This window comes from Sander vitreus, chromosome 19 (genome assembly GCF_031162955.1).
Source record: "Sander vitreus isolate 19-12246 chromosome 19, sanVit1, whole genome shotgun sequence".
Taxonomy (NCBI): domain Eukaryota; kingdom Metazoa; phylum Chordata; class Actinopteri; order Perciformes; family Percidae; genus Sander; species Sander vitreus.
In genome coordinates this window covers 17,921,238-17,948,686 of record NC_135873.1, presented here as the reverse complement: position 1 = coordinate 17,948,686, position 27,449 = coordinate 17,921,238, and the positions used below count along the sequence as shown (strand labels likewise).

The 27,449-nt window shown below is 42.1% G+C and overlaps 1 protein-coding gene across 4 annotated transcripts in view; it reads right to left on the bottom strand.

Annotated features, from left to right (window-relative positions):
• map4k2 (mitogen-activated protein kinase kinase kinase kinase 2) overlaps positions 1-27,449 on the bottom strand; it is a 61,070-nt gene that overhangs the window by 9,184 nt on the left and 24,437 nt on the right. The window contains exons 12-24 of one of the 4 annotated variants that reach the window (XM_078276374.1): positions 26,380-26,496; positions 26,164-26,242; positions 18,409-18,467; positions 18,263-18,312; positions 14,463-14,501; positions 13,970-14,003; positions 8,873-9,029; positions 3,125-3,300; positions 2,912-2,953; positions 1,987-2,071; positions 1,722-1,801; positions 665-725; positions 452-575 (exon numbers count right to left, since the gene is read on the bottom strand). In XM_078276374.1, the coding sequence (XP_078132500.1) occupies positions 452-575; positions 665-725; positions 1,722-1,801; positions 1,987-2,071; positions 2,912-2,953; positions 3,125-3,300; positions 8,873-9,029; positions 13,970-14,003; positions 14,463-14,501; positions 18,263-18,312; positions 18,409-18,467; positions 26,164-26,242; positions 26,380-26,496 (1,103 nt within the window). Of the gene's footprint in view, positions 1-451; positions 576-664; positions 726-1,721; positions 1,802-1,986; positions 2,072-2,911; positions 2,954-3,124; positions 3,301-8,872; positions 9,030-13,969; positions 14,004-14,462; positions 14,502-18,262; positions 18,316-18,408; positions 18,468-26,163; positions 26,243-26,379; positions 26,497-27,449 lie in introns of all 4 variants that reach the window. The other 3 variants (XM_078276373.1, XM_078276375.1, XM_078276376.1) reach the window with 3 other exon arrangements.

Below are 27,449 nucleotides of genomic sequence, written 5' to 3'. Positions count from 1 at the left end.
AAATATTCACTCATTTTGAATATGACACCTTCTTAAATATCAAATTCAAAGTCTTTTCCAGGACTTTCCAGGTAATATTTAAAGTTAAAGAACCGAACACTGCATATTTTGAGAGAGCTGATCAACAAAGAAAAACCAGAAACAATCTAGGAGCAATGATTCACCGAACCTGCTTTTTTCGCAGTCTAACAAATTTGTTCTGATTTTATTTTGTAGTAACGAGTAACAAAGATGCTTAGGGGAAATGTATCGGAGTAAAAGTATACATTTTATTTAGGAAATGTAGTGGAGGAAAAGTAAAAGTTTCCAGAACTATAAATAACTAAGTAAAATACAGACGTACAAAGTATTTGTACTTTGTTACATTACAACATTGCAAGCACAACACTTTCACTCTGCACCTGCAGCTCTAGCATTACATATTTACAGTGTAGCTAATGTCCGGTCCTACCTGGAGCTGATCCTCTCAGTGAAGCGGCTGGTGCTGAGTGACAGACTGCTGTGTTTCTTCTGCAGGGGTCCTCTCTGTTCAAACAGAGCCGACAGACTGTGGGAATAAAGCTGGGAAGACTTGCCTGCAGGATGGATACTTTGTTAGCGCAGCGGGTAAAACACAACGCTGTTGTGTTTTCTGACAAAACCGACATTTGAAGAGACGTGTTACCTGATACAGACATCAGCACGTTGTTCATAACATACAGCCAGGTGCATCGCTGAGGGAGCAGCTGTGGGAAGAAAGAAAAGACATCCAACAATTCCTTTGAGTCCAGATTGACCATGTGCTTGGATTTAATACACTACACAAATATCTCTGATGATCAGGGCTTTAAATTGACACCCGCCAAATGCGGGTATAAATTAACTTTGGCAGGTAACATTTACTAGCCAATTTGGCCAATGATGAATGAAGCGAAGCGTCTTTTTGAATCGGCAGACTGAAGAAATGTTTCCAGATTGGTCTGTTTTGCGCCAAGAAATTTGGGCAGTTTTGTGTGTCTTTGGCTTGGAAACGTAATCTTTACTGGCATCACTGCTTGTACTTCTAATCCTACATTTCCCATGAACACTTTGTCGTGACGTGTCAGACAACCGTTGGCTACGTGCAATCCTGCGGTCACCAAACTGGACCCTCTCCACTCTTCTGGGTAGATGCTAGTATCCACCGAACAACAACACGAGTGAACACTGCTACAACGCAACATTGTAGTGAATAAATATAAGGTCAAAAGCAGCAATAATCTACTTTATAATTCATTATACATGAAGACATGACTCGCTGTATAAGTAACGAAATGTAACCCTAACCCAAACCCTGTCTTTTACCCTAACTCTTTAAAGCTAACTTTAGGGTTGATTTGGTTTGGTGACTTGTTCGGTGTGCATGTTCTAGCATCTACCACTCATCTGCTGCATTTACATATTCTATCCTTAAAAAAACTAAAATTGTTGACTGGGGAAAACATCCCAACACCCACTTATGGCATGTTTGAATTACTTTTCAGAATGTGAGCATAGCTCTCGTGTTAGTTATACAAGGACCAGATGGCTTGTAGCAACGACACAACATTTCCACAGTACTCCCAATGGACTGATGGACACAATATAAGCCTTCTCCAAGTCTGCAAAGCACATATAGGATAAAAAGATTCTCATAACTCATCCAGCAGTGTATTGTGTTTCAACAAAATAATGGGAAATATATGGATCATTCCTTTTTTTACCTTCTCTAGTGTATCTTCATGAAGTTCATTAAGGTTCAGTGTGTAAATGCCCTCCTCTGCCCCAAGAATAAGGTACTGATCTAAGAAGGAAATGTGTTTGTTAAAGGGAAAAATAGGTTTCCTTGCACCATGACACAAAGACACCATAATATGAATGTGAGGCATTCATCTTGTTAAGTTTACAGTTGATGACATATCTAGCAAAGCTGACTTTATTCTGTTTTGAAGCACATCTTCAGGACATTAAGAGACTTTGTTGTCTTACCTCTTGTCTTGGGTAAAACCCATGTGACAGCACAGTGGATTTTAAGAGGACAACCGTTGAAGACTTTGGAGAAGCAGGCTCCCATCTACAGAAGCAGTACAGTAACTGAATCACCAATGGTCTGACATGGTTACAGTGACCCTCCATTCAATTTTGAAATGATATCCACACTAACAAAAACAGCATGTATGATTATTACAATAATGACTCATGAATTATGTAATGTATTTTAAAGTTGCACTAGGCTACATTGCACATTGGTGGCTGCAAATTCCAGCTGGGTGCTGAGGTTTCCAAAGATACCAAATATATCAGGCTGAATTTTGAGGAAATAAACTGAAGCACAATACTTAAAAAAAAAAATAGTTGATGGAATAGTGCAGCAACAAAAACATCATCTGGATTTTTACATAAAAACTGTTCCTAGTGCAGCTTGTGTCATGCCATGCGAGGAAGCCAGTGGTGTAGTCTACGTGATATGCAGGTATACGCAGTATACCCACTAAGAAAGCTCCAGGATTTCCATATACCCACTTAAAAATGCCCAATGACAGGCAACGACATACTTTCCATTATATTTTTGATATATTTTGAATTGTCATCGGTGTTTTTCTTCTTTACATTGGCTGAATAAAGGGATTTCCCCCGTAAATTGGTGCATAAAAGTGTATCCGAATACAGGAAATGAAGTCGATGCTCAAAACTTCCCTGGGGGAGGACACCCTGACCCCCCACTATGATATGCCCCCCCACCCCTTCCCCAAAATGCAGATTCTGGCCAATATACAGTCCAATATACAGTACAGTATACCCCCTACAATACATTAGACTACACCACTGGAGGAAGCTTATCTTGTTAGTCGTCAGGGCATTGCCATTGGTCAGCTTTTAATGTCGGTCACATGCTGTTAGATTTCACACTTACATGGACTTGAGGGGTAGGAGGAAGTCCATGACAATCAGCCCTCTAGAGATGTCAAAAGGTTACACATAACAAAACATAGGGGATGATAAAAACTGTACATCAGATGCATCACAAATCAACATCTTGTTTGGTTTACATGAGGAAGTTATTAGGTTAGCAAATCACACAAGATTATTGACGTTTCCTACGGAGACGTTTTTGGCTTCAACTCACAGCATCCTCAGTCTTTTTCCTTAGTGTGCTCCATTCAGGTGATAGCGGTGTCTCTCTTTTCGAAGAGGAAACAGTGGCGACCTTCTTCTTCTCTGCTGTTGCAGCGTCCTCCACAGGGAGACATGGATCACTGCAGCGCTGTCTGATGTCCTGTGTGGCTGAGCACCTGGCCAACACTTGTCAAACACAGGAGAGAGGAATAGCGGGAAGGGATTTTTGTCAGTCCAAGTTTTGACTTGGCCCTGAGTTGGTTTGGACTCACAGTTCAGAGCTCAGACTGTGTGTGGGTCTTGGGTGCTCCATAGGGGTGCATGATATATCGACTCAATATCGTTATCGTGATATCACGTTGCGCAATATTATATCGAAAGTGTCGCAATAAGTAGGCAATATTTTGTATATATTGTGGAGCGCTGCGTCCCGTCCGTTGACTGTGTGGCTTAGTTGTGTTCGATTTAGAGCCCGCTTGAAATGCTATAATGATCATGTTTCATTGGCCAGTTACCGTGCCACTTGCACTTGTTAGTACACGTCAGCGCACGGTTCCACTACGTGACAAATTAAACCCTATGGAGCGTACCACGTGTGTGCATATTTCGACAGAGTGACAGTGTGAGTGAAGAAATAGATAGAGACAACAAAACGGGACGAATCAGAGAAGCGAAAGAAAAGTTGTGTCCTGTTCTCTTTATTTATTGTTTTTATACTGTCCAACCAGTGTCCTGTTCTGTAGACATGGTCATTATTTATTTATTCATGTTGTACCAGTCCAATATGACTGTCAGTTGAAATAAACCTTGTGTTGTAAGAAAACTTGTTTTATTTGTTATGAATCTATTTTGATGCGTTTTCCCGTAACTTTTGTAATTTTACATATGTTTAAAATATCGAAATTAATATTGATATCGCAATATTCCTAATCGATATCGCAATATCACATTTTGTCAATATCGTGCAACCCTAGTGCTCCAGTCTACATACACCCTCAGATAAAGTCAGACGACCATGGTCATCCAGCTAACCACAACACTGTTTATCTTAGTTACCGATAAGCCTACATGTTGGAGATACAACATGAGCTCTGATGGCGATGCTGGTGTGATGTGCTTCATGTTCATCCCACACATCAATTAAGTTGTTAAGTCCTGTTTTCTCCATATCAGAACCATCTCCAAAATCAAAAACATATTGTCACACCGGCACTGGGCTCTCCCTCAGCCACGCCCACTACACAGTCTCCTCTCAATCAGTATCATCGTTCACTATCCCCAGCCTATTAGCACTCCTCACCTGTTGCCTGTTGGAACATGTTATCTCATCTACAAGAACCCTCTCCATGGCTCAGTTGTTGTCTGGTCTCATCACTATAGGACTCCACATGTCATTTGGACTCTCCCGTTTTGACTGCTGTGCCAGATCTTCCTGTGTTTATCTTCTGAGAAGTTAAGTTTATCTCCTAGCCTGTGTTTTTGACTGGAAGTTTCCTGAGCTTTTCTGTATTTTTGAATTGAAGTTCCCAGAGTTTTTTCCCTAGATTTTTGGGTGGAAGTTTCCAGAGTTTTTCTGTAATTGTTACTTTAAAGTACCCTGTCCAAGACCTCCATTAAAGATATTCGGATGGTATTCTGTGTCCTGAGTCTGAGTCTGTGACAGAATACCAGACTGCACACATGGACACCACAGACACCGAGGCGGAAGCTGCCAACCCCAATCCCTACAGGGAGTTGATAGCCGAGTTGCGACGAGCCATCAATGCAGCAGCTGCCTCTCCTGCGCTACTTCCAACACACCTTGCCGGTCCTATGGGCACACCCGCTCCATACTCCGGTGTCCCTGAAGACCGTAATGGCTTCCTGCTGCAGTGCTCTCTCGCACTCGAGATGCAGTCTCACCGCTACCCCACAGACCGTGCCCGGATCGCCTACATCATCAGTCTGCTCACTGGGAGAGCCCTTCAGTGGGCCGAAAGTGTTTGGAAGCAAGCTGGCCCGGTCACCAACTCACTCCAGGCATTTACAGAGCACTTCCGTGAAGTTTTTGTCTCCCCTCCGGTGATACCAGTTTGCCGCCCCCCCAAGTCCATCCTCTGAACCAGGAGGTGAGCCCATGCAGTTGGACTATGTACGCCTGACCCCGGCTGAACATAGGCTCTGCCTATACTGTGGGGCTGGAGGACACACCATAGCAGCCTGTCCCATTCGTCCACCACGACCCTTGGTGAGTGCTACTCAAACCCCATCCTTGTGTTCCTCTCCATTGTGTACCTCCATAACCCTGACTGCTCCAAATGGCTCCCTTGCAGCCAGCGCCCTCAGTGACTCGGGCTCCGCCGGCAACTTCATCTCCGGGGCCCTCTGCCACCGCCTCAACCTCCATCGCTTCCGGTGCCAGACCTCGATTACCCTCCAGTCTATAGTAGGCAAGCCCCTGGACCAACATTTGTTCCACCATCTTGCTGGACCTGTTAAGCTGCAAGTTGGTTGGTTAGATACTGAAGAAATCACTTTCCTGGTTCTAGAACACTCCACCACTGATGTCATCCTGGGTTGCCCCTGGCTGTTGCATCACTCGCTCCACCATCCACTGGAGATCGGGTAACATCCTGAAGTGAGGAACAGACTGTTTTCCACATTGTTTCCCTGACCTACCTCTTACTCGTCCACAACCCCTCCCTCCACCCGTGGCACTCTGCACCACTTCGGTGGAAAGTCCAAAAAGCAACAGCCCGGTAGCGATCCCCCCCGGACTACCTCCACTTCAGTGATGTGTTTTGCCCGCAACAAGCTGCCAGGTTGCCTCCTCAACACCCATGGGACTGTGCCATTGATCTCCTACCAGGTGAGCCAGTGCCCAAGGGCAAGATTTACCCTCTTTCTCTGCCCGAACAGAAGGCCATGGAGGAGTACATCAAGGAGGCCCTAAACCAAGGCTACATCAGACCATCTACCTCCCCTGCTGCTTCAAGCTTCTTCTTCATGGCCAAGAAGGATGGCAATCTCAGACCCTGTATTGACTACCGTGCACTCAACAAGATCACCGTCAAATACAGGTACACTCTTCCCCTTGTCCCATCCTCCCTAGAGCTTCTGCGAGGTGCACAGATTTTCTCAAAACTAGACTTGCGTAGTGCTTATAATCTCCTTCGGATAGCTAGTGATACCGCCCAAGCACTCTTTCACGTGGTCTGCCGAAATGTTGGTATCCCAGAGGACATTGTTTCTGATCGTGGCCCCCAGTTCATCTCCAGGTTCTGGCGGGCCTTCTGCTCTCTCCTAGGTGTGACCGTGAGCCTCTCCTTGGGTTACCATCCACAGACGAACAGGCAAACGGAGAGGAAGATCCAGGAGATCGGTCGGTTCCTTCGGACCTTCTGCCAAGGTCAGCAGCACAGTTGGCATCAGTTCCTGCCATGGGCCGAGTACGCACAGAACTCTCTTCTGCAACCAACAACGGGCCTCACCCCGTTCCAGTGCGTACTCGGCTACCAGCCTCCCCTTTTCCCCTGGACGGGGGCACCGTCAGAAGTGCCAGCGGTGGACCATTGGTTCCGTCAGAGTGAAAGGGTCTGGAATGAGGCACACCGCCAGCGGCAGAGAGCCATCCAGCGCCACAAACACCATGCTGACTCCAGGCGGGCATCTGCGCCATCCTACATTGTCAGACAGAAGGTGTGGTTGTCTACCAGGGACATCCGGATGCGCCTTCCCAGCAAGAAGTTAAGTCCTCGTTACATTGGTCCCTTCACCATCACTGAACTCATTAACCCAGTCACTGTTAAGCTACAACTTCCCCCACATTATAAGATCCACTCTACTTTCCATGTCTCCCTGCTCAAACCGTTTGTTCCCTCTCCTATAGAGCCTGGTGCCACGGAGGAACCTCCCCCGCCGCTCCTGCTTGAGGATGGCCCAGTCTACGCCGTCCGAGACATCCTGGACTCCCGACGCTGAAGGGGTCGCCTCGTACCTAGTGGACTGGGAAGGCTACGGTCCAGAAGAGCGATCCTGGGTATGCCGAGGCGACATCCTTGACCCGACCCTGCCAACTGCGTTCCACAAAGGACATCCAGATCGTCCTGCCCCCCGGGGTCAGCCTCGGTGTCGGGGTCCTCGGCCATCAGGAGCGGCCCGTGGAGGGGGGGGGGGTACTGTCACACCGGCACTGGGCTCTCCCTCAGCCACGCCCACTACACAGTCTCCTCTCAATCAGTATCATTGTTCACTATCCCCAGCCTATTAGCACTCTTCACCTGTTGCCTGTTGGAACTCGTTATCTCATCTACAAGAACCCTCTCCATGGCTCAGTTATTGTCTGGTCTCATCACTATAGGACTCCACATGTCATTTGGACTCTCCCATTTTGACTGCTGTGCCAGATCTTCCTGTGTTTATCTTCTGAGAAGTTAAGTTTATCTCCTAGCCTGTGTTTTTGACTGGAAGTTTCCTGAGCTTTTCTGTATTTTTGAATTGAAGTTCCCAGAGTTTTTTCCCTAGATTTTTGGGTGGAAGGTTCCAGAGTTTTTCTGTAATTGTTACTTTTTGTACCGTGTCCAAGACCTCCATTAAAGATATTTGGATAGTATTCTGTGTCCTGAGTCTGACACATATTGTCAAGCACATAAGAAGCTGGGTCCAGACTAGTTTAATGATAGCCAGGCAGATTATTTTAAGGGGATGGAAGAATGAAGGGGTGCCGTCAATCCAGGAGTGGGCTTGTGAGATGGCAAGGGAGGCAGCGTTTGGGAAAAAAATGTCAACCAGTTTGCTAGATTGGAGAGATGTGTATGATGGGCTTATGGTGTTGTCATTTATACATAGGTTTATGGTTTGAGTATTTGTTTTTTTTTTTCCTGGGTGGGTGGTGAAGATGACGAAGTGTTCATGTTGTGAGTTGCATTATTTTTGTACTAAAAAATGAAAGTTAAACATTTTCACAGCCAGATCTTAAAGTAATTCATGCCCTCATATTTTCCCATCTAGACTACTGCAACTCTCTAACAGGCATAGATGATAGAGTAAACCTCTATATATGGGCGCCTGCTCTACCAACTGAGCTATCCGGGCGCCCCACCTGTTATTATAACCAGCACCGGTAGATGTCCGCCCACAAAGAGCCTGGGTCTCTGAGGTTTCTTCCTAAAAGGAAGTTTTTCCTCACCACTGTCGCACTAAATGCTTGCTCTTGGGGGAATTACTGGAATGGTTGGGTCTTTGTAAATTACAGAGTGTGGTCTAGACCTACTCTAGCTGTAAAGTGTCTTGATAACTCTTATGATTTGATACTATAAATAAAATTGAATTCATTATTGTATTTACTCATTTGTCATTTTTCTGTCCCATCTTCTATTTTCACTATTACAATGTGTACAGATAACTACTGTATGTGTATTGGTTTTTTTTGTTGGTTTGTTTGATCAATTTGTATTCAATGTTGTGGAATACAAAAATACACAATTTACAACATGAACACCCCCCACCCCGAACTCCCCAATTGTCATCACCACTTAGACAAAAATCCAGAAAAGGTGACATTCAACATATCATTCAAGACAACACTACAAAATAACAAAGACAGTTTACATGGACTGTAAACCAAATAAACATATGCACAGTATATGTGACAATAAGCACATTATACACTTCACCCCTACCTGTATTGATTTTTTATGTGCTTTTGTTTCTCCTGTCAAAGCACTTTGTAAACTATTTTTAATAGGCGCTATAAAAATAAAGTTATCCTTGTTATTACCTGTAGTGGAGGTGGAGTCCGCAGTGAGGACAGGGTCTGGGCCCAGTGTGCAGCTGGGTCTCACCGTCAGCTCACTGTCCTCCGTGCTGGGAGTTAAAGAGCTAAAGGCTGGCAGAGAGGCTGTAGCCGGACTGAACAAACCACTTTTCCTACCTCCCTGAAAAACACCAGAAAACACATGAATTGCTGTGACGGACTAACAGGCTCATATTTCATCATGTTGTCTCACCCTGTGAGCCAGTTGCATACTGTTTACTCATACTATAAAGCAGTGTTTCTCAAATGGGGGTACGTGTACCCCTAGGGGTACTTTGCAGGACTGCAGGGGGTACGTGAGATATTTAACAAAATGTTTAGGTAGTAGTACAGTGGGTACGGAAAGTATTCAGACCCCTTTACATTTTTCACTCTCTGTTTCATTGCAGCCATTTGCTAAAATCAAAAAAGTTTATTTTATTTCTCATTAATGTAGCCACTCCTTTGTTGTTTTAGCTGTGTGCTTAGGGTCATTGTCTTGTTGGAAGGTGAACCTTCGGCCCAGTCTGAGGTCCTGAGCACTCTGGATGAGGTTTTCTTCCAGGATATCTCTGTACTTGGCTGCATTCATCTTTCCTTCAATTGCAACCAGTCGTCATGTCCCTGCAGCTGAAAAACACCCCCATAGCATGATGCTGCCACCACCATGTTTCACTGTTGGGACTGTATTGGGCAGGTGATGAGCAGTGCCTGGTTTTCTCCACAAATACCGCTTAGAATTAATGCCAAAAAGTTCAATCTTGGTCTCATCAGACCAGAGAATCTTATTTCTCATAGTCTGGGAGTCCTTCATGTGTTTTTTGGCAAACTCTATGCGGGCTTTCATAGGTCTTGCACTAAGGAGAGGCTTCCGTCGGGCCACTCTGCCATAAATCCCCGACTGGTGGAGGGCTGCAGTGATAGTTGACTTTGTGGAACTTTCTCCCATCTCCCTACTGCATCTCTGGAGCTCAGCCACAGTGATCTTTGGGATCTTCTTTACCTCTCGCACCAAGGCTCTTCTCCCACGATTGCTCAGTTTGGCTGGACGGCAAGGTCTAGGAAGAGTTCTGGTCGTCCCAAACTTCTTCCATTTAAGGATTACGGAGGCCACTGTGCTCTTAGGAACCTTGCGTGCTGCAGAAATTCTTTTGTAACCTTGGCCAGATCTGTGCCTTGCCACAATTCTGTCTCTGAGCTCCTTGGGCAGTTCCTTCGACCTCATGATTCTCATTTGCTCTGACATGCACTGTGAGCTGTAAGGTCTTATATAGACAGGTGTGTGCCTTTCCTAATGAAGTCCAATCAGTTTAATTAAACACAGCAGGACTCCAATGAAGGAGTAGAACCATCTCAAGGAGGATCAGAAGAAATGGACAGCATGTGAGTTAAATATGAGTGTCACAGCAAAGGGTCTGAATACTTATGACCATGTGATATTTCAGTTTTTCTTTTTTAATAAATTTGCAAAAATTTCTACATTTGTTTTTTTCTGTCAAGATGGGGTGCTGATTAATGAGAAATAAAATTAACTTTTTTGATTTTAGCAAATGGCTGCAATGAAACAAAGAGTGAAAAATTTAAAGGGGTCTGAATACTTTCCATACCCACTGTATATAGTAATAGTTGCAAGTCTGTTGTCCAGAACATTGTTCCTCTTTATGTAGACTTTTTTTTTTTCCTACCAAAAATTTGTGTTGCCTTCTTTGGACCTAATCTTGCCTTCCTTCCTTCTACTGTCTTTCTACTTTTTACAAGTTTCTCGCTTTTTTCGAAGTTATGTCACTGTTTTTGTAGTTTTTGATACTATTTTCGACCTATTCTTGCCTTACTTCCTTCCTTCTACCATCTTTTTCCAAGTTTTTGAGTTCTTCCAGTTTTTGTCTCCTTTTCTCATCAGCATTTAAATGTTTTTTTCAGTTACATGCTGTTGTTTAGTAAATCTATCGCTGACATCACTGTATTGTTCCTCTTAATATACACTTTTTTTTCTACCAAAAATGATTAGCGCTAGTACTTGGCTTAAAGAAACAATTCAAAAGGGGTACATTATTGAAAAAAGTTTGAGAACCACTGCTATAAAGCGTACATCATGTTGTCATGTTGACAGGCGTGGCTGTAGTGATTGCATCGTCAGTATGTCTGTCCCTCCAACAGTATAGTCCAGCAATAATATCTTTGAAATGAATGACTGGAAACTCATCTTTCATATATGTTGAATTTAATCCTTTTTTGGGTGGAATTTCTGCATCTTTAGCTGACCTGTTCTGTTTAATGCTTTCGTAGTCCCCCCCACCAGTAAATCAATCTTTTTACAAAATGAAGCCAGCAGGAAGATAGACCAACACAACAATCTAATACTGCACCAAACTGTTTTCTGGTGTTGTGGGGGAAGATTCTACTTGTGTAAGATGTAAATTTGTCGGCGCTGATCAAAATACTGCAGAGCAGTGTTATTTAAGTTTGAAATGCAGCTTCATGTTCAGTGCTAAACTCATTTAAAGCTATAGTGCGTAGTTTCTGTCGCCCCCATGAGGAATTCTAAGTAATGACAACAAAACTGTTGCCGCGTCCACATAATACAAGCCTTCCGTGATCGCACACCAACCCCCTCCTCCTCGCAGTTGCTAGTAGCCAAGGAGGACACGGAGGATTAAAAAAACATGATGGACTCTTCAGAAGAGGTCATTATCTTCACTCAAGTTTCTGCGGGTGAAAGTCTACGGACGACACAATCTTCTGAACATAGTCATACTGAGAAATACAGAGAGAGAATTGTGTGGAGCTGATAGTCTTAATTAGCTTTGTAGCAACTCATTTGACAATGGCTTCAATGTAACGGACGTTCAATAATATAAAATAGTTACGCACTAAAGCTTTAAACACTTGTTATTGGCGCCCTGATAGCCTGATGGTTAGGGCACACACCACATGTCGGAGGCCTGATTCCTACTAGGGACCTTTGTTGCATGTCATGTATCCTCTTGCAGGCCCAGGTGTTTTGTTTCGAGTCTGTGACTGAAATCTATATGATATTTTCAATCTGTGACATAACAGTTCACTACTGAGCGTTTGAAGCAGGGAAGAAAGATGTTAAAGTTAAAGGAGCGGCAGGGAATCCTGACCATCTGTTGATGTTATTTTAAGGAGTTGATGGAAACGACACAAACAGTTAAAACCTACAATTACTTTAAATTCACAACTTTGAGTAGCCTATCCCTTTAATGTAAGCCTTCTACTGTTGAATGTATAGGTACAAATAAAATGTGATCTATTCTATGAAGTCTTCCTCCAAGTATAATTCATGTTTTTCAGGTGTGTATATATATATATATATATATACAGTCAGGTCCATAAATATTGGGACATCGACACAATTCTAATCTTTTTGGCTCTATACACCACCACAATGGAGTTGAAATGAAATGAACAAGATGTGCTTTAACTGCAGACTTTCAGCTTTAATTTGAGGGTATTTACATCCAAATCAGGTGAACGGTGTAGGAATTACAACAGTTTGTATATGTGCCTCCCACTTTCTAAGGGACCAAAAGTAATGGGGCAATTGGCTGCTCAGCTGTTCCATGGCCAGGTGTGTGTTATTCCGTCATTATCCCATTTACAAGGAGCAGATAAAAGGTCCAGAGTTCATTTCAAGTGTGCTATTTGCTTTTGGAATCTGTTGCTGTCAACTCTCAATATGAGATCCAAAGAGCTGTCACTATCAGTGAAGCAAGCCATCATTAGGCTGAAAAATCTAAACAAACCCATCAGAGAGATAGCAAAAACATTAGGTGTGGCCAAATCAAGTGTTTGGAACATTCTTAAAAAGAAAGAACGCACCGGTGAGCTCAGCAACACCAAAAAGACCCGGAAGACCACGGAAAACAACTGTGGTGGATGACCGAAGAATACTTTCCCTGGTGAAGAAAACACCCTTCACAACAGTTGGCCAGATCAAGAACACTCTCCAGGAAGTAGGTGTATGTGTGTCAAAGTCAACAATCAAGAGAAGACTTCACCAGAGTGAATACAGAGGGTTCACTACAAGATGTAAACCATTGGTGAGCCTCAAAAAACAGGAAGGCCAGATTAGAGTTTGCCAAACAACATCTAAAAAAAGCCTTTACATTTCTGGAACAACATCCTATGGACAGATGAGACAAATATCAACTTGTACCAGAGTGATGGGAAGAGAAGAGTATGGAGAAGGAAAGGAACTGCTCATGATCCAAAGCATACCACCTCATCAGTGAAGTATGGTGGTGGTAGTGTCATGGCGTGGGCATGTATGGCTGCCAATGGAACTGGTTCTCTTGTATTTATTGATGATGTGACTGCTGACAAAAGCAGCAGGATGAATTCTGAAGTGTTTCGGGCAATATTATCTGCTCATATTCAGCCAAATGCTTCAGAACTCATTGGACGACGCTTCACAGTGCAGATGGACAATGACCCGAAGCATACTGCGAAAGCAACCAAAGAGTTTTTTAAGGGAAAGAAGTGGAATGTTATGCAATGGCCAAGTCAATCACCTGACCTGAATCCGATTGAGCATGCATTTCACTTGCTGAAGACAAAACTGAAGGGGAAATGCCCCAAGAACAAGCAGGAACTGAAGACAGTTGCAGTAGAGGCCTGGCAGAGCATCACCAGGGATGAAACCCAGCGTCTGGTGATGTCTATGCGTTCCAGACTTCAGGCTGTAATTGAATGCAAATGATTTGCAACCAAGTATTAAAAAGTGAAAGTTTGATTTATGATTGTTAATCTGTCCCATTACTTTTGGTCCCTTGAAAAGTGGGAGGCACATATACAAACTGTTGTAATTCCTACACCGTTCACCTGATTTGGATGTAAATACCCTCAAATTAAAGCTGAAAGTCTGCAGTTAAAGCACATCTTGTACATTTCATTTCAACTCCATTGTGGTGGTGTATAGAGCCAAAAAGATTAGAATTGTGTCGATGTCCCAATATTTATGGACCTGACTGTATATATACTCAAACCTAGGATAGAACCAGTACAATAGTATGCAATTGGACCACAGCTTCAGTTTACGGTTGTATAGTTACCACTCACATCAGTAGATGGCGCCCTCCTGATGGTTAAACTCCTGAAAGACAAATAAGCAACAATGTCCTGATCAGGCTCCAAAAATCTCAGAATCAGGTGATCTAATGAGATCCAAAATCAAGCACCATGGCAACAAGTTGGACAACACAGGCAGATGCTGGAGATGCTGAGGGCAGGGTAACAGCAGCACACAAACACAAATATTGAGAAAACACCACAAAAAAAAAAGCAGACAAAAAGCCCCGAAAAGCCAGAACCAGTGGGTTTGTGCTGAATCACGTCCAGTTCATGAAGAAATACAGCGGGACTTTGGGGATGGGATGAGCGGAGAGTGAACACAAACCCACTGATTATGTCAAAGATGTTTGGCGTTAGCTGATATTCAAACCATAAACAAAAAAATAATCACAAGAAGTTTATTTCAGCTGAATTCATGTGGGATTGGGGGGGGGGGGGACACTGTTGTTAGGAGAGGCTGGAGTTGATGGACGTGGCCTACCTCAGCTGCAGAGCTTGCTCCACACATTCCAACAGGCTCCTGCAACAGGAAGACCTGGTGTTTATCTGCCCACGGGCCTGAATGGCCCATAACAATGGGAGGGAAGGAACTAGAGGTCCACTGAAGCCCCATAAACAGTGCTAATATTTGGACTGAGGCTCAGACATTCTGCGCCAAATTAAAGGATAATTCAACTCAGATCTTACTCTCTCAGTTTTGGCCATCATTACTACAGAGTGATAACAGTGTACTCACCAAGGTTATACTAACTGGGGCTGTGGCCAGGGTTTTAAAAATATATGGTTCTGAGTCCTGCATGCTGCCTTTTTGGATAAGAAGTGATTTTCTGGTTAAAAAAAAGGACTATTCATTGGGTTTAGTGTTCTACTAATGTGTCTATTTCCTTACACCTTTCTTAAAAAGCAACTAAAGGTGTTCTATTTTGATGTAAAGGTTCCCGAAAAATGTGTGCATGGAAGCAAAGAAGGCCAGCCTCTAAAAACAAGTTAATAATGAAGTGTATTACACACATTTCAATTTATTCTATGAATTAAAGTGACTATATGTAACTTTTACACGGTTCTGAAACTGTGTAATTTTCCATTTGATGATCATTAATGACCTGTAACAGCAAACGAGACCAACAGTGAAGTAGCTAGTTTTATATAGTTTTTATTAATGCCTCTGATTTTTCCCGCAAAGTCACAGAATGATTTGCGGCAGGTGGACAGCGCTACAGTAACACATTCTGATGGGTCACAGATGGGGACGATGTATCACCTGAAAAGCCTGTGTTATATCCAGCCAGCGGAGCCAGGTAAACGGTGGCAGGAGATGTCTTTATATAGGCCTAATTGTATTTTAATGTTATATTAGAAGTTATCTGCTGTAGTTATGGCTGATACTGGGGCAGGGCCATCACAGGAAAGAAGGAAATTAAATGAAGAACAACTAAAAGCTACAAGGGAAAGTGAAAGACGACGGGCGATAACGTGAGTCACACTCGATCGGGCTTTCAACAGATGGAGACAATTACGGGATTGTAAATGATTCAAAGTCGACCCCGAAATGGCCCTAAGGTATGTAATATATCTATTTCATTCACGAAATAACTTTACAATGCTCGATGTGGTTGTACGTCAATAGCCAACATAAAATTATTATCATTTGTATGAAATAATTGTATACATTGTTTTCCAAATATACCTGCATACTGCTGTCTTGATATTTCAATTTACATTTGTTATTTACATTTGATTGTATTTTTTGATTGAATTTTCATTTTGTACTCAGGCATCACTTGTGAATGAGATCTTGATCTCAATGTGATTTCCTGATTAAATCAAGTATATGTAAATGACGTCCCCCCTCAATTTAGCGCAGACGTTTTATTCCTTTTACTCCGTGTTTGCGTTGGCTTACTATTTTCTTTTCCCTTGTGTACTTGTGTAAATCATCCGTGGGTTTTAAATAATGCGCTATATTAATCTAAGTTATTATTATGTTGGTTGCTACAACAATCTCTTCATGTTTTGTCTCGTGACCCAGCGACAGTGACACCCGGTTTATCTCACGATACATCCAAAGTAGGCTAAGTTACCGTATGTAACACTTGAAATGCAACGATGCATCTGTAACGTTTTCTCTTATTGTAAATGAATGATTTTCTGTCTGAACAAAACATTCATCGCAACTATATGACCTCCCGGTAACACTAACTCAGTAATCTACAGTGGGTAATACAGCACCGTAAAGAAAAGAGCTTTAGGACAGCAGGTGTGGTAAAAACAGCACCGCTTTAGTCCAAAGGGGCCGCTAGAAGCAACACAAACTGAAAGTTACATAATGCCACTTTAAATATGGAAGCTGTGACCATTTTCTTTTACCCAAACCAAGTTGGTGGGAGGCATGTCCTGTGCAGCTTTTCGTAGTTTATTGTTATTGTGCCAGTAAATATACTAAAGATCAGCCCCACAGCAATTTGAAGTCCTATCTGTGTGTTGGTTTTCCTTTTAATGACAAACAATATATTCAATTTCAATTAAATTGTATTTATAGTGTCAAATGACAACAGGAGTTATCTCAGGACACTTTACAGATAGAGTAGGTCTAGCCCACACTCTATAATTTACAAAGACCCAACAATTTCCCACGCGCAATGGACATATTCATTAAATCATTATTTCTATTTTTAATTGAGCTGCTCACTGGGGTATGCGTACCGCTGGTTCAGTGGGCATCAGTGGTTTGGATAATCTGGATAAATGATTGGTCTGTTAACAACCTGCCTGATGGTCTGACTGCTTGTGTTTCACACTCTGTCAAACTTTGTTACCACAATGTCACAGCGTTCCCAGATCTCAGTGAATACTTTGGTGAGTACAATGTTGATATAAGTGATATAAATGATGATGAAAACTACAAAAATAAGACCCAAGTTGTAGTAAACTACGGTTTTCCTTTTGTGCTAAAACTATTACTACCAGTGATAATATTGCTAATGAACTCATACTGCTACTACTACTTTTTTATTTACCCCTATAGTAGGAAATTAGGAATACTAGTATTACTACTACTGCTTTCATTAACATATTACGTAACAATCAACCTATTCAATCAGTCTAACTGAAAAGGGTCCATACAGGTCAGAGAACACTTTAATATCCACATTCTGGCATTAAAGACACACTCTCTGATTGTGTTATAGTGCCCAATAGTGCCACCAAATCCCCAAAAGAAATCTGGCAATTGTTAATGTACCACATTTGGAATTGCAGGTCATATGACACCCACTTTTCCAAGAAGCAATGTAAAATGATGAATACAGTTTTTTCGAACACTTTCGAAAATAATTTTATATATAAATTAATCTCATGATTTGATAAAGATTTTAAGTCTGATAAAACTGAATTTTGGAAGAACTTATTTGGCATATGCAATGGTGAGCTATTTCAATTGAAATGAATGGGGCTCCATACTGGAACACAATATCCAGTTCTCTCACTGATTTTGCATTTCACTTCTATAACACTGGTTTATCCTAATAATAAACAATTTGAACACTGTCAGACTCATAATAAAAGTTTTCCAAAAAAGTATTAACATCGATGCAGCAGAACCAGAAATATCGTCCTTTTTAATCTTGTGCATTCTTCTTCCTTGTCAAAACCTGGCTCCTACATTACCCACAATGCAACTTAACCGCAAACAGTTCAGTCGGAGATTTGAGTATGTTATGCTAGTATTGGCTAACGTAGCCTGGAACCTCTAGCCAGCAGCAGAGATGAGGAGCAACAGAGGACTGGTAAGATTACTTCTTTCTAACTCCACGCCTCCAGATTGATTTTTTTTTTTTTTTTTTTTTAAACTTGTAGTCTTCAGACCCAAACTACACCAACTCAAGTGACACTTGAGGACATTTATCAGACTTTACACAGCTCCATCTGGAGACACTTAAGGCTTTGATCAACTGTTTTCACATATGCAATAGTACTCCCCAACACCTGAAATCAGCAGAGTTTCTGTTCAACAGTTATATGCTCAACTGGGTTTTAATCTAGAAATCAACACATTTCTCTCTCTTTGGATTCAGAGGCACTATTGGACACAGTTAAAAAACATAATCACAGTGTAACGTTGACAAAAGCAGGAAATTTGGGATGTTTTTCCAATGTTGTCCTCAGATTACCTACGGATTGCTTCAAGGGAGGCATCCTGTTCAGCTGTGACATCTCAACAGCCAAAAACCATAATATGCCTAAAACAAAGACAGAACGAAGGTAGAAGAAGAAAAGTCTTACGGCGAGTTGTCTTCATCTCCAGACAGACTCCAGTTGTCATCATAAGAGCCCTGCTGAAGGGGGAAAACGGAGCCCTTGATCATATTCATGTATGGCATCAGTACACAGCACTGTCACAAAAAGACCTTGCAGAAAAAGAGCATTACCATATCAGGATACGGCTCAGTGACTTTCCTCAGTGGAGGCCCAAACTTCATTTGGTCGACTGCAAAGAAAACACAATAAGAATGAAACAAGTGCTGGGCAGTGTTCACACAGAACTGTGGGTTTTATGAGACAATAAAGAGCAGGCCAATGTGCTCCCACCCAACCCAGGCCTGTTCATGCACATCAATGAGCACTCACTCTCAAGTGCATTGATTAGTTGGAGCTAGACACAGTATGCACTCTGCAACCACACATCACCTATCAGGTCAATACTGGCTTCTACAGTCCTGAGCCAATACAACAGCTGAGCACAGCATGACAGTGGTGCAATGACATTTTTTAATGTGACAGTTTAAATTCAATTCAGTGCACTCAGGGGTTGGTTTGAACAGTAGCATATGGTGACTAGCTAATGTTGTTATCCTGTACAAAAGTTACACTGACTTTCTTTAATGTCTACGGTACAATTCACAGAAAACGCCAACATACAGTATAGTATACACTAGGGCTTGAAATCTCGATTCGAAAGAATGTGATTAGCTAATTGTGAAGACCGCGTTAATCGAATGTGCAGATGAATGTTTGGTATAGCATTTGGTTTAACCCTTTTTCTTATTATATTTACAGTTTTTTGATAAGATAAATGCTGGAATATTGTTTCATATCACAGATTGTATCCAGAAATGTCCTATTTTCAGTGGATTTTTTATTATTAGTTTTTTTATTATTATTATTATTATAACTTTAGCTTTTGTGATAAATGTTTTGTGTATGACTGTTCAATGTTCCATGCTTATTAAAAGAAAAACACTTATTGCTTGCAATTCATATCTATGTTCTCATCCTTTCATAAGAATATAGAGCAGTTTTGATGGTGTCTCACGTTATAATGCTCCATGACATGTCTTATCTGTTACACGGTGAATATTGAACTATAGCTAAACTTAAAAAAAAAAATATATATATATATATATATATATATATATATATATATATATATATATATATATATATATATATATATAACAATCTGGCAGAAAAATCGCAATTAGATTTCCCCCCCAAATCGTTCAGCCCTAATATACACGTGACAGAAACCTTCAAGAAAAACTAAAAGCTAGATAAATAGCCCATCTTGCCTTCCTTCCCAAGCTTTTGATGTGCTAGCTAACTTAAAAGATAATTTTTGTCCCCACCGGGGATAAAAATAATTCAGCAAGGGCAGGGATATGTAGACCAGAAAGGGTGAAATCCCACCTATCCCCCCCAGCAAATCACACCCTGAATACAAACATCTACATATAATCATTATGAGTTATTTCATCCGATCCATTTTCACTTTACTTCTGCAGACCAGCTTTTGGAAGTATCACACTTTGGTTTCTCTGATGTGATTAAGAGGAAGAAGCAGATTGATGCGTAATCACAGAGAACCAGAGCAGTCAGCTGACAGTTTGAAGCAGAGGACAAGGAAACTAGTGAAATGCTGCTGTTCAGCTCCTTGGTACACCGCTGAACATCGCTCCATGAAAGCCTCTGGTTGTCGACTGGAGAGACTTTATAGAAGAACTGACCTCACTCTCCACTGGGAGGCCTACAAAGAACATGTGAGCTCCTACAAAGAAGCTCTTTCCAAAGCCAAGACACATTATTACACGACCCTCATCGGCAACCAGCAAAACCACCCCAGAATGCTGTTTTCCACTATTAACCGCCTGCTACGCCCCATTGACACCCATCAACCTCAGGTTGAACCTCCACCCCTCTCTTTCCATTCTCACATCAAATCCATCACCAAATCAGCCTTTTTTCGTCTCAAAACCATATCCAGACTCGGCCCATCACCCTCTGACTCCGTGGCAGAAACCCTCACTCATGCATTCATAACCTCCCGTTTGTCTGGGATCCCCATCAAAACCCTAGACAGGCTCCAGTGTGTCCAAAACTCTGCCGCCAGGGTCCTCACCCACACCAAGACCTGGCAGCACATCACCCCAACCCTCATCCACCTTCACTGGCTCCCAATTAAGTCCTGCATCGCATATCAAATCCTCCTTCTCTCCGACCTCCTCCATCCATACACCTCACCCCGAAACCTGCAGTCCTCAGATGCTGGCCTGCTCTCCATTCCCCACATCAGACTCTGTACCTTCGGAGACAGAGCCTTTAGTGTTGCAGCCCCATCCCTCTGGAACACTCTCCCTGCAGATATCTGAAATGCTACATCCCTGGACATTTTAAAAAAACTCCTGAAACACCACCTGTTCACTACAGCCTAGAACCTCTAATTCTGTAAAGTGTCCTTGGGTTTCTTGAAAGGCGCTATATAAATAAAAGTTATTATTATTATTATTATTATTATTATTATTATTAATAAACCAGAAAGCGGAAGTTGCTGTCTCGTCTCGGCTCAGTAAGCTCTCACTGTGTTGCTGAATGGCTGCATCATTAAATAAAAAATTCTATCATCATTATAAAGTTTAGAACTTGATTTGAGAAGTCTTACATGTTATTTGCTGTTTAGAAAACCGACTGCAACATGAAATTATTCACTAAAGGAATGGAAAATGTGGTTTGAAATGACCAAACAAAAACTATAACTAGAATTTATTTTGCATGTTTTTGCTACAAATGACATACTTTGAATTATCTTCCACCTTCCCAGCAGTCAGTGCTTTCACTTACAGTATGAAAATCATCGTAGATGCTGATGGCTGTTTGGAAAGCTCTGCACTCTTTTACAAAGTAACATATCTGAGCAGCCAGCAGCTTCCCCGACCTCTTCACTAGTGCTTTATGTCATTTACAGCATGACAATGCCTTGTTGTTGTTGCACTACTATTTCTGTGTTTCCTGTTGCCTTCTGCAAACTATTAGCCTCCTTCCCTTCCCTGATATTTAATATGGACACACTGTAAATTATATTCTTTCTTTTTCTTTGTCTCAGTAGGGCTGGGTGTCATTAGAAATTTTTAGCCTTGCTAGCGGCATAACGCTATGTCTATGTCTGTCAGTCGGTCCACCACTTGGTCTAAGATCTTTATATCTATTTGATGGATTTCTATGAAACGTGGTACACATATTCATGGTCCCCAGAGGATGAAACTCAATGGCTTTGGTGATCTTCTGACTTTTCATCTAGCGTCACCACCATCAGGTCAAAAGCTTTCATCTAGCTTGAAATAAATCTTTACATCTGCCCGATGTATTGGCACTAGAGCTATGATCGGGTGATAAAAAAAATCAAGCCAGACCCTACATGAACCCACATAGATTACGTCAAAGCCTGAACCGAGCCCAAACCACCGCCACAGTTTTGGGCCTGAGCCTGGTTAAAACCCTGAATTTCCGTAGCTTTTTTATCCTTGGGTGTAAATTGCATAGATATCCAGAAGATGGCAGTCACACACAGCGGTACACAGCCCATCCATTACTCATGTCATTACACAGACTATAGGGTCTGCATTTAAAAAGAAACAACAAGAAAACCCTGGGAATTTGCGCAAACCTGACCTGATTCAAAGCCGGGGGAATTTGGGGAAATTACAGCCTGACCCAGGGCCCAATCAGGTTCGGGCAGAGAATCAGAGCTCTAATTGGCACAACATTCATGGTTCCCAGAGGATGTATCCTACTGACCCCAGCTTTTCTCTAGCGCCACCAGCAGGTTGACATTTGTAGTTTTGAGTCAAACAACCATTGGATGGATTGGCAAGACACTAGGCATTCATGTTCCCCTCAGGATGAACTGAGCTTTAGTGATGCATTCACTTTTCAACAAGTCATCATCTTGACAAAATTTCACCATTCTTCACAGTTGCTGGCATGGCTGTAGACTCTTAAGGCCATCCACACCAAGAACGATAACTATAACCATAACTATAACTATTAGGGCTGGAACGGTATGGTTTTGTGCCGATTCGATTTGTATTGCGATTTTCATTTATTGCGATTCTGGAAGTATTGTGATTCAATAGTGTTGAGTATTGCGATTTTCTTTTCCTTCTTTTACAAAAAAAGTTGAATAATATACTTCTAGAGACAATATATCACGAGACATTGTTTCAGTCAGTCTGACATTAATTTCATTTGTCACAAGAACATAACATGGATTTTCTGCATTTTCTGCTTTCGGTCTGTTCCTGGAAACACATATGATGTAGTCGCTGTCAGAGGTACCGTATAAACACAAAATATTTAGGTCAATCATTGGAAACCTTAATAAATAAAATAATCGATTTTAAAAATCGTCACAAAAAAAAAAAATCACAATGCATACGTGAATCTATTTTTTTCCCACCCCTAATAACTATAACGATGTGAGCATCCACACTGCTCAACGATAACTGTAAACAGCGGCGTCAAGCACGCGTTGTACACTCCAGCTGATAATAATACATAATACACTAATAAAGCAGACATTGCAACGTAGGATTACAGGAATATCTGTAGGAATATCCTACATATTCGTGAATTCGGGTACATTTTATGAACCAAAAAAGTCTACCGGCGGTCCCTAGGGCGCCGACACCGCTGCCTTCTACAGGAAACAGCAGGCGCACAGAGCTCCAGAGTTCTATCGTTCATCAAATCGCTCTGAAAGTGATCCCAACGATATCATTCTCCACTGTCGTTGTTGTTATAGTTGGTGGTGACCAAAAAACTACATATTTCTAGTTATCGTTATAGTTCTTATTGTGGACGGCCCTTTAGTCTTGTTTCAAACTAAAGAAGATATGGTACGTTGGCACATTACTGATACGTCACTTTTTCAATACTTTATTTCTCCAAAATGTCTAAATTAAAAAACTGAAAGAAAAGAACTTTGCCTAAATTAAATACAAACTGATTTAAGAAGATTACAAATCTGGCCACATCTTTGATGCCAACTCTCCGTAACTCACTGTCTCTGGTACTCAGTGCTGCTGACACATTTGGTCAGTACCAAAATAGTATTTAGACGCAATCTAGTAGTAATATCAGCTTGTAGCAGTATGTGTAGCAGTGTGAGGCTTCAATGCCCATATTGGTTAAACTGAGGTGCAAATGTTTGTGGCTTGTATGTCTATGAATAGCACATTGTATATAAGAGAAGTTGAGGTAAGGTTGATTTATACTGGGCAGAGTGTGAGCGCAGACGATCACACCAAAAAACCAGAGGCCTAGCGGCTGTGCAGCAGTATGAAGTCACTCCAGCCACTGCATACAAGTACCACTGTCTATCACACACCAATGGCATGTTCTCAGTGCCATCCTCTGACGCAGCCTTCATCCCACATGTATGGCTGGGTTACAGGACGAGGGCAGCCATAGGCAGGCTGACTGAGAGGCTTTTGTCCTCATTCATATTATGGAGATTTCAGCACTGAATACTGGTGGTCATAGCAGACAATGAAGCCACTCTTCAGCAAGTACAACCAACATACAGTGGTGTGAAAAAGTGTTTGCCCCCTTCCTCATTTCCTGTTCCTTTGCATGTTTGTCACACTTAAGTGTTTCGGAACATCAAACCAATTTAAACAAAAGTCAAGGACAACACAAGTAAACACAAAATGCAATTTGTAAATGAAGGTGTTTATTATTAAAGGAGAAAAAAAATCCAAACCATCATGGCCCTGTGTGAAAAAGTGATTGCCCCCCTTGTTAAAACATACTATAACTGTGGTTGTCCACACCTGAGTTCAATTTCTCTAGCCACACCCAGGCCTGATTATTGCCACACCTGTTCACAATCAAGGCATCACTTAAATAGGAGCTGCTTGACACAGTAAGGTCCCCCAGAAGATCCTTAAAAGCTACACATCATGCCGAGACCCAAAGAAATTCAGGAACAATTGAGAAAGAAAGTAATTGAGATCTATCAGTCTGGAAAGGGTTATAAAGCCATTTCCAAAGCTTTGGGAATCCAGCGAACCACAGTGAGAGCCATTATCCACAAATGGCGAAGACATGGAACAGTGGTGAACCTTCCCAGGAGTGGCCGTCGCCCAAAATTACCCCCAAGAGCGCAGCGACGACTCATCCAAGAGGTCACAAAAGACCCCACAACAACGTCCCAAAGAACTGCAGGCCTCACTTGCCTCAGTTAAGGTCAGCGCTCATGCCTCCACCATCAGGAAAAGACTGGGCAAAAATGGCCTGCATGGCAGAGTTCCAAGGAGAAAACCACTGCTGAGCAAAAAGAACATCAAAGCTCGTCTCAATTTCTCCAGAACACATCTTGATGATCCCCAAGACTTTTGGGACAACATTCTGTGGACCGATGAGACAAAAGTGGAACTCTTTGGAAGGTGTGTGTCCAAGTATATCTGGCGTAGAAGGAACACTGCATTTCATAAAAAGAACATTATACCAACTGTAAAATATGGTGGTGGCAGTGTGATGGTCTGGGGCTGTTTTGCTGCTTCAGGACCTGGAAGACTTGCCGTGATAAAAGGAACTATGAATTCTGCTGTCTACCAAGAGATCCTGAAGGAGAATGTCCGACCATCTGTTCGTGTACTCAAGCTGAAACGAACTTGGGTTCTGCAGCAGGACAATGATCCTAAACACACCAGCAAGTCCACCACCGAATGGCTGAAGAAAAACTAAATGAAGACTTTGGAGTGGCCTAGCCAAAGTCCTGACCTGAATCCTATTGAGATGTTGTGGTATGACCTTAAAAAGGCCGTTCATGCTCGAAAACCCTCTAATGTAACTGAATTAGGACAATTCTGCAAAGATGAGTGGGCCAAAATTCCTCCAGGACGCTGTAAAAGCCTCATTGCACGTTATCGCAAACGCTTGGTTGCAGTTGTTGCTGCTAAGGGTGGCCCAACCAGTTATTAGGTTTAGGGGGCAATCACTTTTTCACACAGGGCCATGATGGTTTGGATTTTTTTTCACCTTTAATGATAAACACCTTCATTTACAAATTGCATTTTGTGTTGTCCTTGACTATTGTTTAAATTGGTTTGATGTTCCGAAACACTTAAGTGTGACAAACATGCAAAGGAACAGGAAATGAGGAAGGGGGCAAACACTTTTTCACACCACTGTACAGTATATTTAGACATGCGTGCATACAGTTACAAGGATGGCCACCAAGTGTTGTCAGAAACATACTCTATTACTGTGCAATATTTAAGATAGATGAATGATATGTCTATTTACATGCAAATTATATAGAGCTGCATAAAAACTGTCTGCCCATATTATAATTATACTGTATCTATTTGTCATATAGATGTCATGGTGCCTGTCAAACAAAATGCATGAGGAGTAGTTTGAGGTGAATTAAAGGAACAGTTTAAATTTTTTGGAAATATGCATATATTTACTTTCTTTCCTGAAATTGCTTCCAATCTCATGTCTGCGTGTTAAGTACACAGCTGGAGTCAGGAGGACGTTATTAGTTTAGCTTAGCTTAGCATAGCATAGAGACTGGAAGCAGGGGGAGTCTACAGCCATGCTAGCGGCTCTGTGAGGCTGTAGCTAATTAGGCACAGCGCTGCTTTGAGTTAAAAGCTAACATCAGTAGGCTAACATGCTCACAGTGACAATGCCAACGCGCTGGTGTTTAGCAGGTACAATGTTTACCATGTTCGCCGCCATCTTAGTTAAGCATGTTAGCATGCTAACAGTAGCTAACATTAGCGAATTAGCTCAAAGTATAGTGTAGTAAAGGCTGGACCTTACCTGCTGGAACTATTTTGTGACTCCATCTGCCCCAGCAGTCTCTGTGTGTGTGTGTGTGTGTGTGTGTGTGTGCTCACATTGTTCTTCAGACAGGGTCCTCTCTGCAGGCAGGTGTTTCCCTGCTGACTGAATCTTATCAGGAGCCACTTCCCCAATCTGTCAACACATCATTCACATGACACACTGGTACAAACAGCATATCAGCAGCACCACAGGAAAATGACACCATTTTAAGGTCTGCATGGTTGATTAAATATCAACAGTCATCAGTTCTGTCTCCATGTAGTACTGACCTCCAGCTCGTTGTCGTCCATGCTGTGTGTGTGCGTGTTGTGGAGCTCAGGGTTGTTGGCCATGTCCAGAAGCTCAATGACCAGGTTCCGGGTCAGAAGCTGCGTCACAAACGGATGCTGGAGGAACAAATTACAGATCATGTCATTGAACAATAATAGAAGACTATGTTGATCTCAGAAACTCATGCAAAATGGCGTCAAATCTACACAAGTCTATATGGATGACGTTTAACTTCTGGGATTGTTCAGGTGCCGCGGAAATTCCGCTGGATGTCCCTCACCTTCTGCTTTCTTTGTATTGGCATTCTAGACTCCGGTGGATTTATGAGGACTATGGTTAACTGCTCCTCAGATCTCTGCAGGGTAAATCCAGACAGCATAGCTATCTGTCCAATCTGAGTTTTCTCTCGCACGAAAAATCTACTTTTAAACAAGCACATGTTCCACCAAAACAAGTTCCTTCCCGAGGCTATTTTGCAGCGGCACCATTGCTCCATCCGGAGCTTAGCGTCACCCAAGACAATTGTGATTGGTTTAAAGAAATGCCAATAAACCAGAGCACGTTTTTCTCCCGTCCACGAATGTTGTGTGGACGAGCCAGACCCTCCTCCGCAGCGCTGTGGAGGAAGGTCTGGGAGGCTAAATCTACACTAACTGACCCCCTAATTAATTGTTAAAATTTCAGTCTTTTGGAGGACATTGCTAAGCCGATTCCAGACTTCTGAATCACTAACAATCAATCGCTAACATCTTCGATTTGGGGCTGCAACTTTTCATTATTGATTAATCTGACGACAGTGATTACACAGAAAAAAGCAGCAAAGCCTGGAACAAGAACTGATTATAATTGTTGTTGACAAATGTTCAGAGCCCTGAGCAGCTTCCATTGGCCCACAGCCAGAGATACTTCAGGGGTATAGAGAAAAAAAGTACGCACATCCAAAAAAAAAAAAAAAAGAAACTAAGGTGCTGGATTGAGGCCTTGACTGCAAGCTATCCAAAATCATTAAGACTGCCTGATTTTCTGTGTTAAATTGACTTCTTCTCTGTAATTTTAACTTCAAACTGTA